The following is a 24540-nucleotide window of genomic DNA, read 5'->3' on the forward strand; positions in this document are numbered from 1 at the left end:
CCAGGTCCTTCTGATTCCCAGGCCCATGCTCTAGCCACTAGGCCATGCTGCTTCTGATTATGTCATAGCACTAACAGGAGTCTTGTGGCAGTTTGTTGTGGACATATTTAATGCTTCGTTCAGAGTTTTTTTATCTAAGGAAATTTTGAAAGGACATGTGAAATGGCTGTTTAAAAAGTAAATGGAAGGTTCAGCGACTAAGCATAAACAGATTGAGCCCTTTTCTGAGCAATACCTATTCACGATGATGATGATGATGGAGTCCCCCTACGTAAATGACAGATGAGTCTCGATCCAGTCATGAGACTTCAGGAACAAAAGCCCATGTGAAGGGACCAAAGCAGCGTGGCCTAGTGGAGAGAGCTTGGCTTGGGAGTCAGAGGACTGGGGTTCCAATGCTGACTCTGCCATTTGCTTGCTGTGTGATCTTGGGCAAGTCACTTAACTATTCTGTGCCTCAGTTTCCTCATGAATAAAATAGAGATGAAATCCCAGTTCTACCTTCCTCTTCGACTGTGAGTCCCTTGTGAGACCGGGACTATGTCTGACCTGATTATTGCCTATCTACCTTAGTACTTAGTTGCAGTCCTACTTAGTTACAGTGCTTGGCATATAGTAAAGTAAGTGCCTAACATATCATTATTGTCATTATTGTTATTATTATGCTTGTAGTGCTAGTGATTTGCGAAGTGGTTCTCACATGCTTTCATCCCTGCCACTCAGTTTCTCATTGGAACAGAGGATGCAAAGCAGTGTGTCCTAAGGGAAAAACCATGGGTCTGTGAGTCAGGGGACCTGGGTTCAAATTCTGCCTCCTCCACTTTCTTGTCTGCTGTATGGCCTTGGGCAAGCCACTTAACTTCTCTATACCTCAGTTCCCTCATCTGTACAATGGGGATTTAATACCTGTTCTCCCTCCTACTTAGACTGTGCATCCCATGTGGGACAGGGACCATGTCGAATCCAATTAACCAGTGTCTATTCCAACACTTGGAACAATGCTTAACACATAGTAAGCACTTAACAAGTGCCATTAAAAAAATTAAGTGCTTACTTTGTGTTGTACTGAGTGTTGGTATCTGTCCTTTTGTGGGCTCACAATCTCAGTTGGGGAGGGCAGACTCATAGGAAATAGGAATAAATGATAAACAATGAAAATTCAACAACTGAAAATAAAAACAGTAAAAACATGACTGAATTCTATGGGGGACTTGATTATCTTGATTACAAACCCCCAGCACTTTGTACAGGGCTTAGCATATAGTAAGCACTTAACAAATGCCAGTATTATTGTTATTATGTGATAAGCAAGAGATGGCTCCAATGCAACTCATTGAAAAATGTTGTCAATAATTTCATGTACAAATCCTATTTTGGGTAAAAAACGAAATCACAGTTTCTACACTGTGCCATAGTGCCACAGAAGACCTGGGAGTTGCCAGAATAGCTGCCTTTTCCACCTAGTTTAGCTAGGTGTTTAAGGACTTTTCAGTCAAGAGATAGCATTAATTGAGCTCTTTGTACAGTATACTGGGTGCTGGGCAGTGATTCTTGCTGAACTTATTATTTTAATAATTGTGGTGTTAATCATTTAATCAGAGATACTTATTGAGCACTTACTATGTGCGGACTCACCTCCGCCAAACTAACTCTCTTCCCCTCTTCAAAGCCCTACTGAGAACTCACCTCCTCCAAGAGGCCTTCCCACACTGAGCTTCCCCTTTTCCCTCTGCTCCCTCTGCTCCTTTTCTGCTCCCCCCCTCTGCCCTCTGCTCCTCCCCCTCTCCCTTCCCCTTCCCTCAGCACTGTGCTCATTTGTATATATTTTAATTACCCTATTTATTTTGTTAATGAGGTGTACATCCCCTTGATTCTATTTATCGCTGTCTTATTTTTGTACATCTGTCTCCCCCGATTAGACTGTAAGCCCTTCATTGGGCAGGGATTGTCTCTATCTGTTGCCGAATTGTACATTCCAAGTGCTTAGTACAGTGCTCTGCACATAGTAAGCGCTCAATAAATACTATTGAATGAATGAATGCGGAGGTCTGTACTAAGTGCTTGGAAGAGTATAATGCAATAGAATTAGTAGATGTTCCCTGCTCTTAACGAAATGCAATAGAATTAGTATAATGTTCCCTGCCCTTAACGAGTTTACGGTCTAAGCACTTACTCTGTACCAAGTTCTGGGATTCGTACAAGATTGGACACAGTCCCTGAGGGTGGGGGGGTGTTCATATCAAGTGCTCAAAGGAAACAGATCCAAGTGCATACATGACACAGAAGGGAGACGGAGTTGGGGAAAAGAGGGCTTAGTTGGGGAAGACCTCTTGGAGGAGATGGGACCTTAATAAGCCTTTGAATCTGGGGAGAGTGGTGGTCTGGTGTATATGGAAGGAGAGGGAGTTCCAGGCCAGAGGGAGGATGTGAGAAAGCGGTCAGAGGTGGGATAGACTAGATCATTTCAAATGCTTAGTACAGTGCTCTGCACACAGTAAGCGCTCAATAAATACAATTGAATGAATCGGGGCACAATTGGAGCTAGCTGGAGCTAAGGGAGCAAAGTATGCGACCTGGGCTATATTAGAAGATCAGTAAAGTGAGGCAGAAGAGAGCAAGCCGATTCAGTGCTTTAAAACCATTGATAAGGAGTTTCTGTTTGACATGGAGGTGGATGGGCAACCACTGCAGGTTCTTGTGGAGTGGTGAGATATGGACTGAGCAGTTATTTAGAAAAATGACCTGGGCAGCAGAGTAAAGTATGGACTGGAGTGGGGAGAGACAGGAGACAGAGAGGTCAACGGGGAGGCAGATGCAGCAGTCAAGAGGGGATACGATATCATCCTATCCCACGTGGATTACTCAATCAGCCTTCTTGCTGACCTCCTAGCCTCCTGTCTCTACCCACTCCAATCCATACTTCACTCTGCTGCCTGGATCGTTTTTCACGAAAACATTCAGGACATGTCACCCCGCTTCTCAGAACACTCCAGTGGTTGCTCATTCACCCATTCACCTCCCCACCAAACAAAAACTCCTCACTATTGGCTTTAAAGCATTCTACCACTTTGTCCCCTTCTACCTCACCTCGCTAGTCACCTTCTACAACCCAGCCTGCCCACTTCACTCCTCTAATGCAACCCTTCTCACTGTGCCTCAATCTCACCTATCTTCCCACTGACCCTTAGTCCATATCCTGCCTCTGGCTTGGAACACCTCCCTCCTCAAATCCAACAGACAGTTTCTCCCCCACAACTTCAAAGTCTAATTGAGGGCACATCTCCTTCAAGAGGCCTTCCCAGACTAAGCCCCTATTTTCCTCATCTCCCACTCCCGTGTCGCCCTGACTTGCTGTCTTTGTTCTTTCCCCCGGCCAGCCCCATGCACTTATGTACTTATCTGTCATTTATGTAAGGGTGTTTGAGAAGGGAGGTAAACGTCTGAAACAACTGGTGAGGGTGCCGGTCAGGGGAGTAAATAATGATGGAGAAATAATGTTGCTGGGTGGAGGAGAGGGCAGAGCTAAAGCAGGCACAGATGAACTTGAAGTAGATGAGGTGAGGCTGATATCTAGATTTCCACGAGCATTGCTCTGCGAATCATGCACAGGAGTGAAGGAAGCAGATTGTAGAGATGATCCGGAGCTGTGGGTTGATAGTATGAGATTGGATAAGGGATCGAGGAGTGATTTGAGTTCAGTAGAGAGTGGTATTGAGGACATCAATTTGTGTGTAAAGGAAAAGTAGTTTGGGCATGGAAATTTAATGGGGCATGATGACTTGAGAAAATTGGTGTGAGACAAAAGATCAGAGGTCTCTTGGGGGGAACAGGACAGATCTAAACTGTAAGCTTCTTATGGGCAGGGAACAGGTCTGTGAACTCTGTTATACTGTAATAATAATAATAATAATAATAATTGTGGTACTTAAGAGCTTACTATGTGCCAAGCACTGTTCTAAGTGCTGGGGTAGATACAGAGTAATCAGGATGTCCCACATGGGGCTCACAAACTTAATCCCCATTTTACAGCTGAGAGGTAACTGAGGCCCAGAGAAGTTAAATGACTTGCCCAAAGTCATACAGCAGACAAGAGGTGGAGCCGGGATTAGAACGAGCGTCCTCTGACTCCCAAGCCCATGCTCTTTCCACTAAGCCATGCTGCTTCTCAGCCATGCTGCTTCTGTGTACTATTCCAAATGTATAGTATAGTGCTTTAAACACAGTAAGCACTTAATAAGCATGGCTGATTGATTTGGGGAGAGGGTGTGTGTGGGAGAGAGAGCAAGTGAGGAAGTTGTGGTCTGATAAAGGAATTTCAGAGTTGGTGAGGGTAGAGATTGTACAGTGACTAGAGATTATGAAATCGAGTTTGTGTCCAAGTTGGTGAGTGGGTGAGGTGGTGTGGAGCAGGAGGTCAGTGGAATTGCGGAGTGATAGAAAGTGGGCGGCGGAAGAGTCATCAGGAACATCCATATAAATATTGAGGTCCCCAAGGATCAATGTAGGGGTGGGGAAAGAGAAAGAATGTGAGAAAAAGTTGGATGCTAGGCCCAGGGGTCATAAATGACCATAGCTAGTAACGGGAGTTCGTAGGTAGGGTGGAGCAGGAGGTCAGTGAAGTTGAGGAGTGATAGAAAGCAGCAGAAGGATCATCAGGAACATCTACATGGAAATTGAAGTCCCCAAGGATCAATGTAAGGATGGAGGAAGAAAGAGGGTGAGAAGGGGATCAAAATGGTATAGAAAGTTGGAAGTGAGGCCTGGGGGTGGTAATGACCATGAGTAATAACTGGAGTGGGTGGTAGAGGTGAATGACATGGGCTTTCAAGAAAGGGAAAGAGAGGGATGGGGAAGGTGGAATGATGCAAAAGTGGCACTGGGGAGTGAGAAGGAAGAAGGAGAAGCAGCGTGGCTCAGTGGAAAGAGCACGGGCTTTGGAGTCAGGGCTCATGAGTTCGAATCCCAGCTCTGCCACTTGTTGGCTGTGTGACTGTGGGCAAGTCACTTTATTTACAGTGAAAAAGATGTCATCTGGGGCAAACCAGGTTTCAGTGATGGTGAGGAGGAGCAGTGACTGGATCAGAAACAGGTCAAGGAGGAAGGGGGGCTTTCCTGTGATGCAGTGGGGGTTCCACAGGCCACAGTTGGCAGAGGCTGGGGGGCAGGGTGCATGGGGAGGGGATGGGGTGATGGGTGGAGGAGGGTTGGGTGGGAGTGAGGTGATGGGGACCAGTGTCTGGTAAATGCTTAGATCAATGGTAGCATTTTGGATAGAGAGAGAAGGACATATTTTAGCAATGTGGTGAAGGTGAACCTACAGGATTTGGTGACAGACTGATTATGTGGGTTGAATGAGAGAGGTGAGTCAAGGATAATGCCCCAGTTATGGGCTTGTGAGACAGGGAAGATGATGGTGCGGTCCAAAGTGATGGGAAAGTCTGTAGGATGGTTTTTATTGAGGGCTTTCTATGTGCATAGCACTGTACTAACCATTTGGGAAGGTGCTGTTCAACAGAGTTGGTAGGATGTGATCCCTGCCCACGGAGAGCTTTCAGTCTACAGTCAGTCATTTGTATTTATTGAGCGTTTACTGTGGGCAAAGCACTGTACTAAGTGCTGAGGGGACTGCAGTATGACAGATATATTCCTTGCCCACAACAAGCTTACAATCTAGAGGGGGAGACAGGCATTTATATATATATATATATATATATATATATATATATATAAATATATATGGATATGAAGAGGGAGAAAGTTCCAGGCCCGGGGGAAAATGTGGGCAAGAAGTCCGTGGAAGGGTAGGTGAGATCAATAATAATAATTGTGGTATTTGTTAAGCGCTTACTATGTGCCAGGAACTGTACTAAGTGCTGGGGTCGCTATGAGCAAATCGTGTTGGACACAGTCCCTACCCCACGTGAGGCTCACAGTCCCAATCCCCATTTTACGGATGAGGTAACTCAGGCACAGAGAAGTGACTTGCCCAATGGCACACAACAGATAAATGGCAGATCTAGGATTAGAACCCATAACCTTCTGACGCACAGGCCTGTGCTCTATTCACTGCACCATACTGTTTCCCTGGGAAGGAACAGAGGAATAGGCTGGTGTTAAAAGAGAGGAATGTGTGGCTTAGGTTACAGTAGGAGATCAGCGAGGTAAGGAGGGAGAGAGCTGATTGAGTGCCTTAAAGCCGATGATAAGAAGTTTCCGTTCGATGTGGAAGTGGATGGGCAACCACTGAAGGTTTTTGAGGAGTGGAGAGACATTTTCATTCATTCACTTCATTCAACCGTATTTATTGAGCGCTTACTGTGTGTAGAGCATGAGACATTGACTGAACGTGTTTTTGAGCCCAGTTCCTTGGGACTCCCAGCACAGTCACTACGTCTTTTTGCTGTCATATCATGTTACAGGTTTTCTAATATCAGTGGCAGCGGCGGCATTTATTTCCATTGTGAGTTCTAACAACATTCCAACTCTCATTTTTTGAAACCAAAGAGCTGCACTCACTCCGGGCCTGTCAATTAGAAACACTTCTCTGTCGGTGCTGGAGGGGCTCATCCAGATAAAGCTCTCAAGAATGAATTAAGACTGAGGCAGGAGGGGATAGGAGAAGCAAATAAGAGGATATAATTTGATGGTTGTGCAACAGGGTGATGGTTTCTGACTTCCCAACAAACCTAGATTCTGATGCCCGACAACTGTTAGGTAAACCCCCATTTCCTCACCCTCATGCCCCTGTGCCCCTCCCAGCCAAGAATCAGCATGGCCTAGTGGATGGAGCACGGGCCTGTGCGTCAGAAGGTCATAGGTTCTAATCCTGGCTCTGCCATTTATATGTTGTGTGACCTTGGACAAGTCACTTAACTTCTCTGGGCCTCAGTTACCTCATCTGTAAAATGGGGATTGAGACTGTGAACCCCACGTGGGGCAGGGACTGTATCCAACCCGATTTGCTTGTATCCACCCCAGTATACGGTGCCTGGAACATAGTAAGTGACTAACAAATATTATTATTATTAATAATAATCAGCCTTGCACTGGGATCCGGCCTCACCTGGTGTAACTTTTTGAAACATTCTGCCTCTATCTGTCCCCTGACTTTTGCAGTCCCTGTCTCCAGAACCACCCAAATCCGAGCTGACCAGCAATGGTGGGATGGTGGGAAGAATGGAGTTGGTCCCCTCCCCATCCCATTCCCACCCTGTCCCCACCACTTTGGCAGTTTAGGAGGCAGGAGCTGCCATCCAGAGAGTGGGTGAAGTGGGTGTGGACGGTTAAAAATAAAGAAGCCACACTGGATGGGACCAATTCTGATCACCAGGTTACACCAAGCCCAAGGTGACCAGGATCCCAGGGGATGGCAGTGGGCTGGAGTGTCCACACAAAGAAAAGTCGTTAAGGGACATGAGGGTAGGGGGTCCTCGTGGGTGCTGGGTAATGGAACTTTTGAAGATCTTTGGACGGATAGGAGACAGGAATGTGGGGGTGCAGAGTAGGCCGGCCTACACGTGAACCAGTCAGGCTGAGCATCAAAATGGATCTCCCCAAAACCTGGGTTTGTCAGGAAGTCAAAATTGCCGTGACCCACGCAGTGGCAGAACACAGTTGACAGCTAGTGGTGTGAAATGGGAAAAGTAGAAATTTATTCACCTCCTTCTAGAGATATTGAATGCGAGTCACCTGGGGAAGAAAAAAAAAATCTTCCACGACCTGGACTCATCAGTTGACAGCTCCTGTAATTGTGAACTGCATCAGATTGTCTCCCTCCCTCCCTTCCCTTCCTGCCAAAAAAAAAGTCCCTCCTGATTCAGGTCAGATTTGGCTTCTTCCCTCCTATCTATCCTAGGTACTTCTGTGCCCGGCTAGGGTGGATGTGAGCGTGGGTTCCCTCCCCACCCCCACCCCACCTTACCTCTCTGATTTCCTGCTACAACCCAGATGCACACATCACTCCTCTAATTCCAACCTACTCACTATACCTCGATCTGGTCTATCTCGCCGCCGACCTCTTGCCCACATCCTGCCTCTGTCCTGGGATGCCCTCCTCCTCATAACCAACAATCCCTCTCCCCACCTTTAAAGCCTTGAGGGCACATCTCCTCTAAGAGGCCTTTCCTGACTAAGCCTCCATTTCCTCTACTCCCTCTCCATTCTGTATCGCCCTTAAACTTGGATTTGCACCCCTTATTCACCCCACCTTCAGCCTCACAGCACTTAAGTACACATCCGTAATTTAATTTATTTTAACATCAACACAATTAGGAAAGTGAAAGTCAAATCAGAATTCAATAACTTATTTGACTTTATTAAATTAAGGGATTTTTTTTCCCCCTTCCAAAGAAAAGTCTAGTCTTCCCTTCTAGACTCTAAGCTCCTTTGGGGCAAGGAATGTATTTATCAACTCTGTTAAATTCTACTCTACCAAGTGGTCAGTGTAGTGTTCTGCACACAGTAAGTGCTCAATAAATACAGTTGATTGATTGAGGGAAGGTGTGCTAGAGTGGCTAGAGCTTCCACATTGAAGAACCATGTCTTTGAAGAGTTCTTCCCAAGTTCTAGCAGACAAGAGAAACCACACATGCCCTGAATCCCTCTCCTTCCCGGTTCTTTCTCCAAGCCCACTCAGACTCAGCTAAATCTGGTCACTGCTGATTCAGGTCTTAGTTTTGGTTGGGAAGGAACTGGGAACTACTGTTGGATCAAAGATTTCTGACTAGTACAATTCTACAATTCAAAATCTTTAGTTAGCATGGCTTAGTGGAAAGAGCATGGGTTTGGGAGTCACAGGTCATGGGTTCTAATCCTGCCCCTGCCACTTGTCAGCTCTGTGACTTTGGGCAAGTCACTTCATTTTTCTCTGCCTCAGTTACTTCAACCGTAAAATGGGGATTAAGTCTGTGAGCCCTATGTGGTACAAACCTGATTACCTTGTATCTACCCTAGCGTTTAGCACTTAGTAAGCGCTTAACAAATACCATCATTATTATTACAATGATAATAGGCCAGTTAAAAAGAGAGGTGTCTAATCCTTCTGTTGTGCTTTCCCAAGGATTTAGTACAGTGCACTTATTAGGCACTTAATAAGTACCATTACGATGACAACCATGCCAGCCCTATAAGCAGTGTGGTTCAGTGGAAAGAGCACGGGTTTAGGAGTCAGAAGTCATGGGTTCTAATACCGGCTCGGCCACCTGTCAGCTGTGTGACTTTGGGCAAGTCACTTCACTTCTCTGGGCCTCAGCTACCTCAGTTGTGAAATGGGGATTAAGACTGTGAGCCTCACGTGGGACAACCTGATTGCCCTGGATCTACCCCAGCGCTTAGAACAGTGCTTGGCACATAGTAAGCGCTTAACAAATACCAACATTATTATTATTATTGTTATTAAGAAAGACATCAGGGACACTGTTTTCATTTGAGAATTTTAAAACCTATTGTCTCCCACTTTCCAAAGGGAACTAATGGATTTATTTGAATTGAACAGTGGAGATAACATGGGTTCATAAGCCCCTCTTACTGGAGCAGTCTCTTAAATGGTATCTGTGACGTGAAAGAGGAAGGAATGTTCATGTCAAAGGGATCTAATTACACTCAAGGAGAACTTGGTTATCTGAAGGATTGCCTCCCAATATAGGCTGCTTTAAAAAAAAACTTATCTTGAAAAGTATTTAGCCTTATCTAAGGTGAATAAAAATATTTTCCCAAACTTTTTCCTTTTTTCCCCCTGAAAACAAGCTGGTTGCATTACAATTCAAGACTAAAATTTTTACCCAGCTATATTCTTAATAATCCAGTAGTTACCATATTATTGTGTTCCTGTCCAAGTACCAGAATTCAAAATTAATTAATTTTACCTAACACATTGTTGCTTAACATGAGTTAGAAAGGGACAAACATCAGCACAATTAGGGAAGTGAAAGTCAATCGGGATTCAGTAAATTATTTGACTTTATTAAATTAAGGGATCTTTTTTTCCCCTCCAAAGAAACGTTTCGGTGAAATGATCCCCCTCATTGGTGCTGGGGTACATACAGGATCATAGGTCAGATACAGTCCTTGTCCCACACGGGCTCTCATTCTAAGGGGAAGGGAGAACAGGTATTTAATCCCACTTTGCAGGTGAGGAAACTGAGGTGCAGAGAAGTTCAGTGACTTGCTCAAGGTCACACAGTAAGCCAGTGAAGGAGCCAGAATTAGAACTCAGGTCTCCAGGCTCCCTGGCCCTTACTCTTTCCTCTAGGCCATGCTGTTTCTCATTATTCCTCCTCTTATGGATTGTGAGCCCTCTGTGTGACAAAGGCTGTGTTCGATGTGAATATCTTCTCTCTCTTCCAGCACTTAGCTTACTGCTTTGATCCCTATTCATTCATTTAATCAATCGTATTTATTGAGCGCTTACTGTGTGCAGAACACTGCACTAATAGTAATAATGGTATTTGTTAAGTGCTTACTATGTGCCAAGCACTGTTCTAAGCCCTGAGCGCTTAGAAAGTACAATTCAGCAACAGATAGAGACAATCCCTACCCAACAATGGGCTCACAGTCTAGAAGGGGGAGACGGACAACAAGACAAAAGAAGTAGGCAGGCATATATAATAATATAATAATTATGGTATTTATTAAGCACTTAGTAATAATTGCCACAGTCAATCAATTATTGAGTGTTTACTATGTGTAAAGCACTGTGCTAAACATTTGGGAGAGTACAGTCCAACAGAATTAAAAGATAGGTTCCCTGCCCAAAATGAGCTGAAAGAGTTCTTATCCATTTCACAGGGCTTGACTTCCTCCTGGAGAGGTAATCAGGCATTAGGAGTGGATTCAATAATAGTGTGTGGAAGGAGGAGAAATTGTTTAAGGTTGTTCTAATCGGGGATGTTTATAGTGGGAAAGACTTCACTAGGAGTTTTGAAATCCCCATGGATATTGGCATATTTCTTTAAAAGGTTGAGCCACACATACTCACGGGTATAAAAACAAACTCCACAGGGCCTAGTCAGGTGTCTAATAATATCACTGTTGTTACTGTTTTCAGCTGGCCATAACTCACCTAAATCTGATCTGGGCATTCCCAGTCAGGCATTCCTCCCTTCCTTCTCCCTCCAGCGTGTTAGTTTACAGGGGCCAGGTCACCCCCTGCCCTCTCAGCTGCTGTTTCTTGTCAACTAGCAGCCAGGCACTGTTCGTCTTTAGGGCGGCACCACCGTGTCCTCGGCTTGATGAAATTGGGAATAAATCCACCCGACTGCCTCTTGTCCTAAGGTCTCTCCTTGTGGAGTGCTCATCCTTTTCCTTGCCCCTCTTTCTGCCGCTCTCCTCTCCTCCTGTCCCTCACCAACAAAATTCATTCATTCATTCATTCAATAGTATTTATTGAGCGCTTACTATGTGCAGAGCACTGTACTAAGCGCTTGGAATGAACAAGTCGGCAACAGATACAGTCCTTGCCGTTTGACAGGCTCACAGTCTAATCGGGGGAGACAGACAGACAAGAACAGTGGCAATATCTGTTTCAATAGGTTAAGGTATTTATTGAACACTGGGGAAGCAATGTGGCTTAGTGGAAAGAGCATGGGCTTGGGAGTCAGATGACATTAGTTCTAATCCCAGCTCTTCCACCTGTCTGCTGTGTGAGCTTGGGCAAGCCACTTACCTTCTCTATGCCTCAGTTCCCTCATCTGTAAAATGGGGATTAAAACTGTGAGCCCCAAGTGGGACAACCTGATTACCTTATATCTAACTTGGTACTTAGAACAATGCTTGGCACATAGTAAGTGCTTAACAAATACTATAATAATAATAATAATAACAACATTTACTCTTTGCTAAGCCCTGGGGTGAGTACAAAATGTGCATTTCAGACACATACTAAATTTAATGCCTTTGTCCCTGAATCATTGGCATTGTGGAGCTCACTCCGAGGATAGACTTCTCTCCCTTCCACTGCCAGTCAATAGGAAGATCCCTTTTTCACTGGCTCTGCTGTGGTCAGGGAGACAACTTAAGCAGTCATTCATTCAATCCATCATATTTATTAAGCTCTTACTGTGTGAAAAACTCTGTACTAAGAGCTTGGGAGGGTACAATATAACAATAAACTGACACATTCCCTGCCCACAATGAGTTTACAGCCGGTGATAGGCCCCTGATTAGCCAGTTGTTTGCTGAATATTCACCTATTTTACAGATGGGACAACTGTCAGTCAGTCAGTTGTATTTATTGAGTGTTTGCTGTGTGCAGAGCACTGTACTAAGTATTGTACTGAGGTCCTCCCTCCTCAAATCCGACAATTACTCTCCCCCACTTCAAAGCCTTATTAAAGGCACATCTCCTCCAAGAGGCCTCCCTGACTTAGTCCCCCTTTTCTTTTTTCCCACTCCCTTCTGCATTACCCTGACTTGCTCTCTTTGCTCTTCCCCCTTCCCAACCCCACAGCACTTACCTACATATCTTTAATTTATTTATATTAATGTCCATCTCCCCCCTACCCCCAGACTGTAAGCTCATTGTGGGCAGGGAATGTGTCTGTTTATTGTTGTATTTGTACATCCCAAGCATGTAATACAGTGCTCTACAACAATAAGCTCCCAATAAATACGATTGAATGAAAGAGTAAATATTAATTCTCTAGAACAATCCATAAATCAATCCTATTTATAGAGCATTATACTAGGCAGTTGGGAGAGTACAAGTAGTGAGAAGCAGCATGTTATAGTGGATAGAGCTTGGGCCTGGAAGTTAGAAGGTCATGGGTTTTAATCCTGGCTCCGCCACTTGTCTGGTGCGTGACCTTGGGCAAGTCACTTCACTTCCTCTGTGCCTCAGTTACCTCATCTGTAAAATAGGGATTGAGACTGTGAGCCCCAGATGGGACAGGGACTGTGTCCAACCCAATTTGCTTATATCCACCCCAGTGCTTAGTACAGTGCCAGGCACATAGTAAGCGCTTAACAAATACTATTATTATTATTATTATTATTAATAATAAAATAAAACAGAGTTGGCAGACAAGTTCCCTGCCCACAATAAGCTTACAGTCTAGAGGGGCAGGCAGACATGAATGTAAATAACTATATTACAGTTATGCACAGATGTGCTGTGGGGCCAAGGTAGGAATGAATAAAAGGAGCAAATTCAAGTGCGAGGGTGTTGCAGAAGGGAGTGGGAGAAAAGGAATTGAATGCTCAGTCTGGGAAGGCCTCTTGGAGGATTTGAACTCTTAATAAGGCTCCCGCTTGGGGAAGCAGTGTGGCTCAGTGGAAAGAGCATGGGCTTTGGAGTCAGAGGTCATGGGTTCGAATCCTGGCTCGGCCACTTGTCAGCTGTGTGACTGTGGGCAAGTCACTTAACTTCTTGGTGCCTCAGTTACCCCATCTGTAAAATGGGGATTAAGACTGTGAGCCCCACATGGGACAACCTGATTCCCTTGTGTCTACCCCAGTGCTTAGAACAGTGCTCGGCACATAGTAAGCGCTTAACAAATACCAACATAATTATTATTATCCCTTTCTTCTGGACTCTCTTTTGGGTCCCTGAGATGGATGGGTCCTCTCCCCACCCCTTGGCTTCCTCCCTGTCCCCGTCTTTCCCCCAGCCAGAGCCAGGTGAAGGGGGATCCAGCTTTCCAAGGCCAATAGAGGCTCCTCCACATATCATGAAATGCAGCACTCCATCTGCAGTAAGAGATGCAATCAGCAACTTAATTTTCTCTTTTAACAAGAGCTAAGTACAACATGGATAATTAAAATCTACTAGGGTTAAAAAATTATGTAATTTTACTCAGTTTGAACTTTTTCCCCCCAAGAAGGAAAATTGATTTGAATTCCATTGTGTTAGCACTTTTAATGAAAGATGACTGAAGGAACTTGGATAAAGTCAAAAAGATGGGCAACTTTTGGCTTTCTGTTTTAACCATTTATCTGATTTCCTTTTTACAATGAAAAATTCTTACACTGTGAATATCTCTCCTTATAAATGTATCCTGGCATACGTAACATATTAATGTCCGTGTCCCCGTCTAGGCTGTAAGGTCTATACTGACAGAGATTGTGTCCACCAGTTTTTATATTGTACCTTCCCAAGCACTTAGAACAAAGCTTTGCACACAGTAAGCCCTCAATAAAACCACAGATTGACTGATTGATTGACAGCACCCAGTGTCAGTAGTAGATGGTAGGGGAGAGTAATTTGTCCCCATTTCCTTCCCCCTCAGCACCTGTGGCCTGAGTCATCAGTTGCCACATAAACAGCTAAGCAATCTGCCTCCTGAGGGTTTTACATTTTTCTGAAGGGTTAGGGATTCCTCTAGTCACACGTGACATCTTTTGTTTATGGCTGAACCAAGTGTGCTTTTTCCCTTCCTTTAAATACATGTTGCCTTAACCAGAATAGCATGCAAATTTTGAGGTGACTTTGCCTAGGGGTACTGAAAAGGGAAGGCATTTTGTTAAGACAGTTAGATAATTCAAGCTCAACACGTCTTCAACACATTGAGGGTGACACATGCCAGGCCGTGTGTGGTGTTTTGAATGGACGTCTGTTGGGCTGGGCTAGTTTTCAGTGGGCTGGCAGGCGGGAGGGTGAGAGAATGGATCCTTCCTCTAGGTCACTGGTTTGAGTTCAATTTAGGCTGCAGGTCCTTGAAAAGTCAGTTTCAGTCAGCTGATGTTCCAGATCTGGATGAAACAGGTCAGAGTGCAAAAACTGTTGTCTGTACGTGGCCTTTTCGTTCATTCATTCATTCAATCAAATTTTTTGAGCGCTACTGTGTGCAGAGCACGCTACTAAGCACTTGCGAGAGTACACTATAACAATAAACAGATGTATTCATTAACCAAACTCTGAATTTATGGTTAATTGGGAGGGAAAGGAGACTTTTCAGGACAGAGTGGAGGGAAGGGAAGATGTTTAGGGCAGGATGCCCCGCCCACTATCCCCACTAAGTCACAGAAGCAGCAAGGCCTGGCAGAAAGAACACAGACCTGGGAATCAGAGGACATGAGTTCTAATTCTGACTCCTCTGCTCGCTTGCTGGGTGACCTTGGTCAAGTCATTTTCTAAACCTCAGTTTCTTCAGCTGCAAAAAGGAGATGAAATTCCCATTCTCCCTTCTACTTCAGCTGTAAGTCCCATGTGGGACAGAGTCCATGTTTGATCTGATTATCTTGTTTCTATCCCAGTGCTTGGTACAGTGGGAAGTAGTGTGGCATAGCGTGTAAAGCGTGGGCCTGGGAGTCGATAGGACCTGAGTTCTATTCCTGGCTCCTCCAGTTGTCTACTGTGGGACCTTGGACAAGTCACTTAACTTCGCTATGCCTCAGTTACCTCATCTGTAAAATGGGGATTTAAACTGTGAGTACCCTGTGGGACAGGGACTGTGCCCAACCCAATTTGCATGAATCCACACAACACTTAGTACAGTGCTTGGCACATAGTAAGCACTTAATGTAAGCCATCATTATTATTATTACAGTGCCTGGCACATAGTGTTTAACAAATATCACTATTTTCATTATTATTATTACCTCAGGGATCAGGCCCGAGGACAAATCAGAATCAGTCCATTTAGGGCCCCCCAATGTAATACCCCATAGCTCATCCCGTCCCTAGTGTCTACCCCCGCACTGGGCCCCCCTCAAGTTTCATCCAGGCATATGTGCTAAAGGAAGCCCCTTCTGAGGGGACCATCCTGGTTTTCCCTGAGGAGACCTGGGAGGAGAAAGGGTCTGGGCCCAAGCCTAGCAGAAAATGTAGAGCCTAGCATTCATTAGGTCACTGCAACTTGTCCCAGTGGTGGGGTAAGAAATGTTCCGCCAGTCTGAAAATGAAGTTCCTTGTTCTTTTCTATTAGGATAACTGAGAGTTTGATGCATGATAATTTCTCCACATGAACTCCTCTTTTTCCATTCTCTCTTGTGGCAAATCCTAAAACAAAAAGAAACAGCGTGGCTTCGTGAAAAGAGCCTGGGCTTGGGAGTCTTGTCTTGTGTTGACGAGTCGTCTCCAACCCATAGCGACACCATGGACACACCTCTCGCAGAATGCTACACCTCCGTCTGCCGTTGTTCTGGTAGTCTAACAGAAGACGTGAATTTTAGTCCCGGCACTGCCACTTGTCTGGTGTGTTACCTTGGGCAAGTCACTTAACTTCTCTGCTTCAGTTATTATTATTATTATTGTTATCAAATGCCATCGAGTCATTTCCAATTCATAGTGACTCTGTCGATATATTTTTTTCAGAACGTCGTGTCTTCTGCCATAATCCGTAATCTTGCTAACGGCTCTTCCGTTATCGTTGCTGTGGCCTTCCAAAGACCACTTTGACTTAATTTGCTCCAAAATTCATTTCTTTGTTTTTCAGGTAGTCCATGGTATTGACAAAAGCCTTCTCCAAAACCACATTTCGAAAGAGTCGATGTTCTTTCTATCTTGTAATTTCACCGTCCAGTTTTCGAATCTATATCTTGTCACTGGAAACACCTAGAATTGAAAATTTGTATTTTTCTGGCAATTGTTACATCAGCACATTTCATGACTTTATCCAGGCTCTTCATAGCAAGTCTTCCTAATATTGATCTTCGGTGTAATCTTCTCTGCCTTAACTGTCTCACAGAACTGTAATCTTGACATCATCCTCAATTTATCTCTCATTCAACCTGCATATTCAGTTTGTAATCAGCCAATCAATCATATTTATCGAGTGCTTATTGTGTGCAGAACACTGTCCTAGGAGCTTGGGAGAGTACAGTATAACAGAGTTGTTAGACATGTTCCCTGCCCACACTGAGCTTATAATAACCAAATCCTGTTGGTAAAGAAGTTGGGTGGCTTAGTGGAAAGAGCACGGGCCTGAGAGTCAGAGGAAATGGATTCTGATCCCAGCTCCACCACTTATCTGCTGTGGGACCTTGGGCAAGCCACTCAACTTCTCTGTGCCTCAGTTACCTCATCTGGAAAATGGGAATTAAGACTGTGAGCCCCATCTGGGACAATCTGATTACCTTTATCTACCCCAACACTTAGAAAAGTGTTTGGTACACAGTAAGCACTTAAATACCATTATTATTATTATTCTACATTCACAACATCTCTAGAATTTGCCTTTTTTTTCCATGCAAATTGCTACCATGCTGATCCCAGCACTTATGATATCCTGCCTTGACTCCTGAATCAGCCTCCTTTGCGGACCTCCCTGCCTCCTGGGACTCCCTTCTCCAGCATAACTTAAACTCTGCTTCCTGGATTTTTTTTAAAAAAAGAAAACAACAATCCACCACTCCCCACTCCCCCAAATCTTCTGATGGATACCCATCCACCTCTGCATTAAACAGAAACTCCTTACCATCGGCGTTAAGGTCCTCTCCTTTCTACTTTACGTTGTTGAGCTCCACTGCCCCCCAGCCCACAAACTTTTTGCTCCTCTAACATCAACTTACTCATTGTGCTTCACTGACCCATTTCCCATTTCCTCCATCTGGCCTGCAATTCACTCCATCTCTGTAGCCAACAGATTACCACTCTCTTTAAAGTTCTACTAAAATCACATCTCCATGGAGTCTTCCCTGACTAAACCCTCATTTCCCCTCTTTCAGCCTCTGCTCTGCTTAGCCTATGAACTTGGGTGTGTACTCCTTAAAGATTTTGGAATTCACCCCATCCTAGTACCACAGAACTTGTGTACATTTTCTTATACTCTGTCATGTCCCATTTTTATTATTTATTTTGTTGTATCCCTCTCTAGTCTCTAAGTTCTTTGTGGGCATAAATCACGTAGACCAACTCTATTGTATTGTACTCTCCCAAGTGCTTAGAACAGTGCTTTGCTCACAGTAGGTGCTCAATAAATACCATCAATAAATTTATTAACCCCTAGTTATTAGAATGGAGAAGCAGAAAGAACTTAAAGTTAAGACATTAGACCAAAAAGATTAGCTAAACCTTATTTTTAACATATCAAGTGTGATATTATGTATTTTTCTGAAGGAGGAGGAAAACCATTCATAGGTTGATTTGAAAATCTTTTTCTAAGATTTGTCCATAGAGTACAAAAAATTGAAGAGGTCATCATTTACTCTTTTAAAGGTTCCCTTGAAACTATAGGGCAGATAGAAACATTTTCATAAGAATTGGTTTCTAGGTACTTAAATTTACCGCTAAATAATGAAGATTTCTTCCTTTTGGGTCATTCTTTCTTTTCCCAAACCAGTCTCCTTATTTAAAAGCCATTCTTTCACCAGTCCAGAACTGTGTATTTGAGTCCTACCTGGCCAAACTCAGCCCTAAGGTCGTCTGGTTTCTGAGCCCATGGAACACATATATTCAGAGGGTACAAAGTCAAACCCAATCAGTTGGATTTCGATGTTCTTCTCATGCCTTTGCAGCTTCCAGTTTTGGTCAAGAACAGCTGTGGGCAACTTGGAGCAGCCATAGTGGCAACCTGTGGGCAGGGAATGTGTCTATCGCTGTATTGTACTCTCCCAAGCGCTTAGTACAGTGTTCTGCACTGGTAAGCGCTCAATAAATATTATTGGATGAGTGAAAGAACTTATGTGGTATCACTGATGCATAGGACACTTTGACATGAACTCTCTGTCAGTGTGGATCCAATCCAGATCATTTTAAGATGCTATAATCTGGAACCTCATTCATTCATCCAGTTGTAATTATTAAGTACTTACTGTGTGCTGAACACTATACTAAATGCTTACAGATTAGGTACAGACAGGGGAGGGACTGGTTTGAGGCGTGTAGTCTACTGCCTGTGTACTGCTTGTGGAGACTCAATGGTCAATCAGTGGCGTTTATCATACGCTGCAGCTCTTGGGAGAGGACAGAACAACAGATTTGGGAGACACGTTGTCAGCCCACAAGGAGCTCGCAGTCTAAATGGGGAGACAGACATAGATATAAATAAATAAATGAGATCTTTTTAAGAGGGAGTGGAGTCAAAGAAGCTTGAGTGTTATTGACAAAGTTGGGATGGACTTCAGAGGGCTGTTCTTCAACATACCCTAAGGTCAGAAGTGGGACCTGAGAAATTAAAATCCCTGGAGAGAGAAGTGGGAGCAATGGGTGGGAAATTGAGAATCAGCATGGCTTAGTGGAAGGAACATGGACCTAGGAGTCTGAGGACCTGGGTTCTAATCCAGGGTCCACTACTCCTCTCCTCTCTGACCTCGGGTTAGTCACTTAAATTATTCTGTGCCTCAGTTACCTCATCTGTAAAATGGGGAGGAAGACTGGGAGCCCTGTGTGGAACAGGGACTGTGTCTAATGCAATTAGCTTGTATCTACCCCAGTACTCTGTGGAGAGCCTGGCACATAGTAAGCTTTTAACAGGTTCCATGAAAAAATATAGATTGAGAGGAAAATGAATGAAAATAAGTGGATTGAGAGAGAAGATGGACAACAGAATGAAGAGAAAAAAGGGGAAAGGCATCTCCGAGAGAGAATGAGGAGGAAAATAACAAAATAATTGGTGTTTGTTAAGCTCTACTATACACTAAGAGCTGTGGTAGATATGACATAATCGGGTCAGACGCAATCCTTGTCCCACATGGGGATTACAGCAGTAGAAAGGAGAACAGGTATTTGATTCTCAATTTACAGGTGAGTAAACTGAGGTGTAGAGAAGATAAGTGATTTGTCCAGGGTCACACAGCAGACAAGAACCCAGGTACCTGACTCCCAGGCCTGTGTTCTTTCCACTAGGCCACATTGCTTTTGAGACAAAAGAAGGAAAAGGACAGAGAGAAACCTTAAAAAAGACTTGGAGAGATTAGAATAACAAGGAGTCGGGGAATGAGAGGAAGAAAACTGAACTGAGGAGGACTGAAAAGTGTGCAGTTGAAGGCAGAGGGATGAGGCAGATGGAAAATGGAGAACTGCTAAAATCCTAGGACTAAAACACAAGGGAACAGAAGTCATGACTTTACATATTATTTCTCCAGGAACTTCGAAGTGCTTTATAGACACCATCTTGCTTTTCAGGGCATCCTGGTCAGGTTGGGAAGGTTCTATTTTACTGCTGAAGATGCAGATACTTAAAGAGAAGGTGAAGCGCTTTGCCCAAGGGTAACCATCAGCAATCGGTGGCAGAATCCAGGTCTTTAGACTTCCAGTCCAGGCCATTATGGAATATGGAATCTGTGAAATTGGGGAAGGGTTGGATAGTGTACTATATCACCACAGTAGCTAGTATGAAAATATACAAACACACTCTGGAATGCTGCCATGGTCTGCGGTTGAAAGTTCTTGCGTTACCTGCCTAGACTCTCCATGATCAAGTGCTTTCTCATTCTCTGCCAGAAATTTGCTAAGGGGAAAGACTGATTTGATAAGCAAATAACAGGCCAGAGAAGAGCAGAGATGATCATCTTTCCAACTAAAGTTCCATCTGTAATGTAAGAAGAATGGGTCTGCAGTTGTTTTGAGGTGTTCTCTTTCATTTGCTTAACGGGGTCTCTAAAGTGTCTTCATAACCTTGGAGTCAGATCCTTAGGAAACCTAAAGCAAAATGACCCTGCAAGTCATACTAACGACATTTTCCGTTTGTGAGCGTATTTATTTATAGCTTTTCAGTGTGTTAGTTTCTCCGAGATTGTCAACCTTCACAACTAAGACTGAATTTTCTTTTTATTTCTGTATATTCTCATGGGGTGAAGCAGGAGAAACTTTATGACGGAAAACGGTCCACGTTAAAAAAAGTCTCAATTAATCATATATACTTAACACTTACTGTGTGCAGAGCACTGTACTAAGCACTTAGAAGAGTACAGAATAACAGAGCTTTCAGTCTAGAAGGGGAGACAGACATTAATGAAGTTTCTTTTAAGTTAATTACCATGTCTCTACCATTTGTTCTTTTATGGATTGTCATTCATCGTTGTCTAATGCTCTTTTTTTCCAGATCTAGAAACAAATGGTGATTTAAGCAGTGATGATTATGAATATGAAGATGAAGCCAAACTTGTCATATTTCCAGATCACTATGAAATTGCCTTGCCAAATATAGAGGAATTACCTGCCCTGGTCAGTGTGTGTGTGCTGTGGCTAGATAGATGCACATGACTGTTACATTTGAAATTCATTTTTTGAAAGATGAGTTACAGGATTACGTGTATGTATCCTCCTGGGAGTTGGAGGATGTTGGTTCTATTCCCAACCCTGCGACTTGCCTGCTGTGTGATCTTGGGCAAGTCACGTAACTTTTCTGGACCTCAGTTTCCTCCTCTGTCAAATGGAGAGTCATTATCTGTTCCCCCTTCTACTTAGATTGTGATTTGGCTGTCTTGTATCTACTCTTGCACTTAGCATCAATCCATCAGTCAGCACATTTATTGAGCACTTACTTTCATTTAATCATATTTATTGAGTGCTTACGATGATCAGAGCGCTGTACGAAGTACTTGGGAAAGTACAATAAAAAACGGTTGATAGACCCAATCCCTACCTACAAGAAGTTACATTCTACAGCAATGTATATTAAAATAAATTATGAATAGGGGAAATAGTAAATCAGGTTGCTTACAGAAATGCTGTGGGGCTGGGGTAAATATCAGAGTGTTCAAGGTGTACACCAGCTAAGCGCATAGTCGATACAGAGGGGAAGGCGAGTAGGAGAACTTAACTAAGGAAAGTCTTTTGGATGGAGGAGATGTAATTTTAGGAGGGATTTGGAGATGAGGAGAGTGATGGATTGTCAAATATTGAAGAGGTAGAGGCCCGAGAGAGGATGTGGGCAAGTGGTCAATGGTGAGATAGTTGAGATCAAAGTTCAGAGAGTAGATTTGGGGAGTGGAGTGCCTCCACTGGGTTGTAGTAGGAGTTCTACAAGGTTAGGTAGGAGGGAAAGAGCTGTATGAGTCCTTAAAGCTGATTGCAAGGAGTTTGTGTTTGATGCAGTGGTGGGTGAGTATGGATCAAATGGGTTTTCAGAAAAATGATCTGGGCAGCAGAGTGAAGTGTGGACTGGAGAGGGGAGAGACAGAAGGCAGGGAGGTGAGTGTGGAGGTCGATGTAGTAGTAGGTTGCAGTTAGTACAATGCTTGGCACGTAGAAAGCACTTAACCAACACCACAATTATTATTATGAGAGATAAATGACTTTTCCACAACAAGCTTGATTGATACTTAAACCTTGAAGCAAACAGATTGCCTCTTCCCATAAATTGATCCCAACACCATGCTGGGATCCCGAGGACTGGCTAGCCCTATGAGAGTCCCGACTTTGTGAGGTCTGGGTTTTTGGGAGAAGGTCCAGGATCATTATATGGGTAGCTATTGGATAAAGTAAAGCCCACAGTTTGGGGAGTTTGAACTAAAGTTGATTCTAGTATTAGATATTTCTAGGGCTTTCTGGCTTTCCTTTTCCTCTCCCTTTTCTCCTCGTGGATAGAAAATTATTTAAATTGTATGTATTGTATATGTTGAATGGTTTCTTTGCAAAGCATGTACTATGTTCTGGCGGTATAAAGATACAATTTATGATCTGGAAGAAGTATGGGGAGGCAAAGAGGTGGCAGATTTAAAAAGTAAAATACCTAGCCTAGTCCAAAATTCTGAACAGCTTTCTCTGGGTAGCTTCAAACCCCATGTCGGAAGGGCAAATTGGTTCCTCAAGTGCTTTTTAGAAGCAGCATGGCCTAGTGGATAGAGCACAGGTCTGGAAGTCAGAAGGACATGGGTTCTAATTCTGGCTTTGTCACTTGTTTGCTGTAGTAAATTCTTAAAAAATACTACAATTATTATTATTACTATTATTTATGTCATTCCTTTGTACATTCCCAGCTTATACCATGGGCCTTGCATTCTTGCAGAACCCCATGTGAAGTAAAATTCCTGTTGTTGTACTCACTTTGTTGGATGTCATGTGCAGACATTTCTTCTAACACCATTTGCCCAATTCAGGCAGATGTGCATTGCCAGAAGAATATTCTCCAATTCTGCCTTCATAGTGAAAACACACATTCTGGTACACTTTACCATTTTAGAAATGAATGTTCAAGATTTTTTTTTCTTTTATGAGCACTCTTTTCAATAACACTCAGGTATGAATTTACAGAGGAGCTGATTTTAGAAGTAAAGGAATTTCCTATTAGGAATTGCAAAGTTGGACTCAAACCAACATTTACTTTTGGAGTTGGCTTAGCTTAAAGCAACTTCCTACTTCAAAGATTAAAAACTGTAGACTAACTCAATAAAATCAGATCAATTATTTTTCCTCTGTAGGTGCTGAGGAGCTGAGGAGCTAAACTCTATTTCTCTTCTCCCACTTGCTTATTACAGTGCTCTCAATAAATTCCATTGATTGATTCTGGAGCGGGTGGTCAGCTCAGTCAATAGTAATAACAATTATGGTATTTGTTAAGTATTTACTATGTGCCATACACTGTACTAAGCACTGGGGTGGTTACAAACAAATAGGTTGGACACAGTTCCTTTCCCACATGGGGCTCACAGTCTCGATCCCCTTTTACAGGTGAGGTAACTGAGGCACAGAGAAGTGAAGTGACTTTCCCAGGGTCATACAGCAGACAGGTCGTGGGAGCTGGATTAGAACCCATGACCTTTTAACTCCTAGGCCCGTGCTTTATCAGCAATCAATCAATAACACTGATTGAGATCTGTGTGCAGAACATTATACTTCCTGTTTAGAAGACTAGAATTAGACACAACCATTGCCCACAAGAAGCTTAGAGTCTTAGCACAAGACTAAGCTAAGTCCTAGTGCAAGTGAGAGGGGAGGAAGGAGATGGAGGAGAGGAGTGAGAGAGAATTCTCTGGCTCTGATCCATGACGAGGGGTCCCGCCTGGCTTGATCCTGCCAGCATGCCTCTCAGGTCATGTAGTCCAAGGAAAGGGCAGGGCTTGGGAGGAAATTAGCAGGATGAGTAGTGGAAGATTCTCTGGACTCTTGTGTGGTAGTCATGGAATCAGCCCCTCCAACAGCTTACAAATGCAGTAAGTTGCGGGTGCTGTAGAGGCCACCTGCTGCAGGGTAACACAAGGGTGGACGGGGATGTGGAGGGGAAAATCCAGCGACTCAGTGTGTTTTTGCTGAATTGAAGACAAATAGATGAGAAACGTCAGGATTAATTTTCCTGAGGATACACATTTAGAAGCAGCATGGCTTAGTGGATAGAGCATGGGCCTGGGATTCAGAAGGACCCGGCTCTGCCACTCATCTGCTCTGTGACCTTGGGCAAGTCATTCAACTTCTCTGTGCCTCAGTAGCCTCACCTGTAAAATGGGGATTAATAATAATAATAATAATAATAATTGCAGTATTTGTTAAGCGCCTACTATGTGCCAAGCTCAAGGTACAAGAAAATCGGGTTGGACACAGTCCCTGTCCCACTTGGGGCTCACAGTCTCCATCAAAGAGGGTGGACCCCATGTGGGACAGGGACTGTGTCCAACCTGATTAACTTTGTATCTACCCCAGTGTTTAGAACATTGCTTGGCACTGTTATTATTATTATTATTATATTAGTTTTATACCAAAGTGTTGGAGACTACTTAGGCTCTAGC

General features: G+C 43.7%; 1 protein-coding gene across 1 annotated transcript in view; it reads left to right on the plus strand.

Moving 5' to 3' along the window:
• The window catches only part of USP13 (ubiquitin specific peptidase 13), a 130617-nt gene that overhangs the window by 35113 nt on the left and 70964 nt on the right, over positions 1-24540 (plus strand). Inside the window, exon 4 of the mRNA XM_029075988.1 lies at positions 20919-21040. Coding sequence (XP_028931821.1) covers positions 20919-21040 — 122 coding nt within the window. The remainder of the gene's footprint in view (positions 1-20918; positions 21041-24540) is intronic.

Source organism: Ornithorhynchus anatinus, chromosome 1 (assembly GCF_004115215.2).
Source record: "Ornithorhynchus anatinus isolate Pmale09 chromosome 1, mOrnAna1.pri.v4, whole genome shotgun sequence".
Taxonomy (NCBI): domain Eukaryota; kingdom Metazoa; phylum Chordata; class Mammalia; order Monotremata; family Ornithorhynchidae; genus Ornithorhynchus; species Ornithorhynchus anatinus.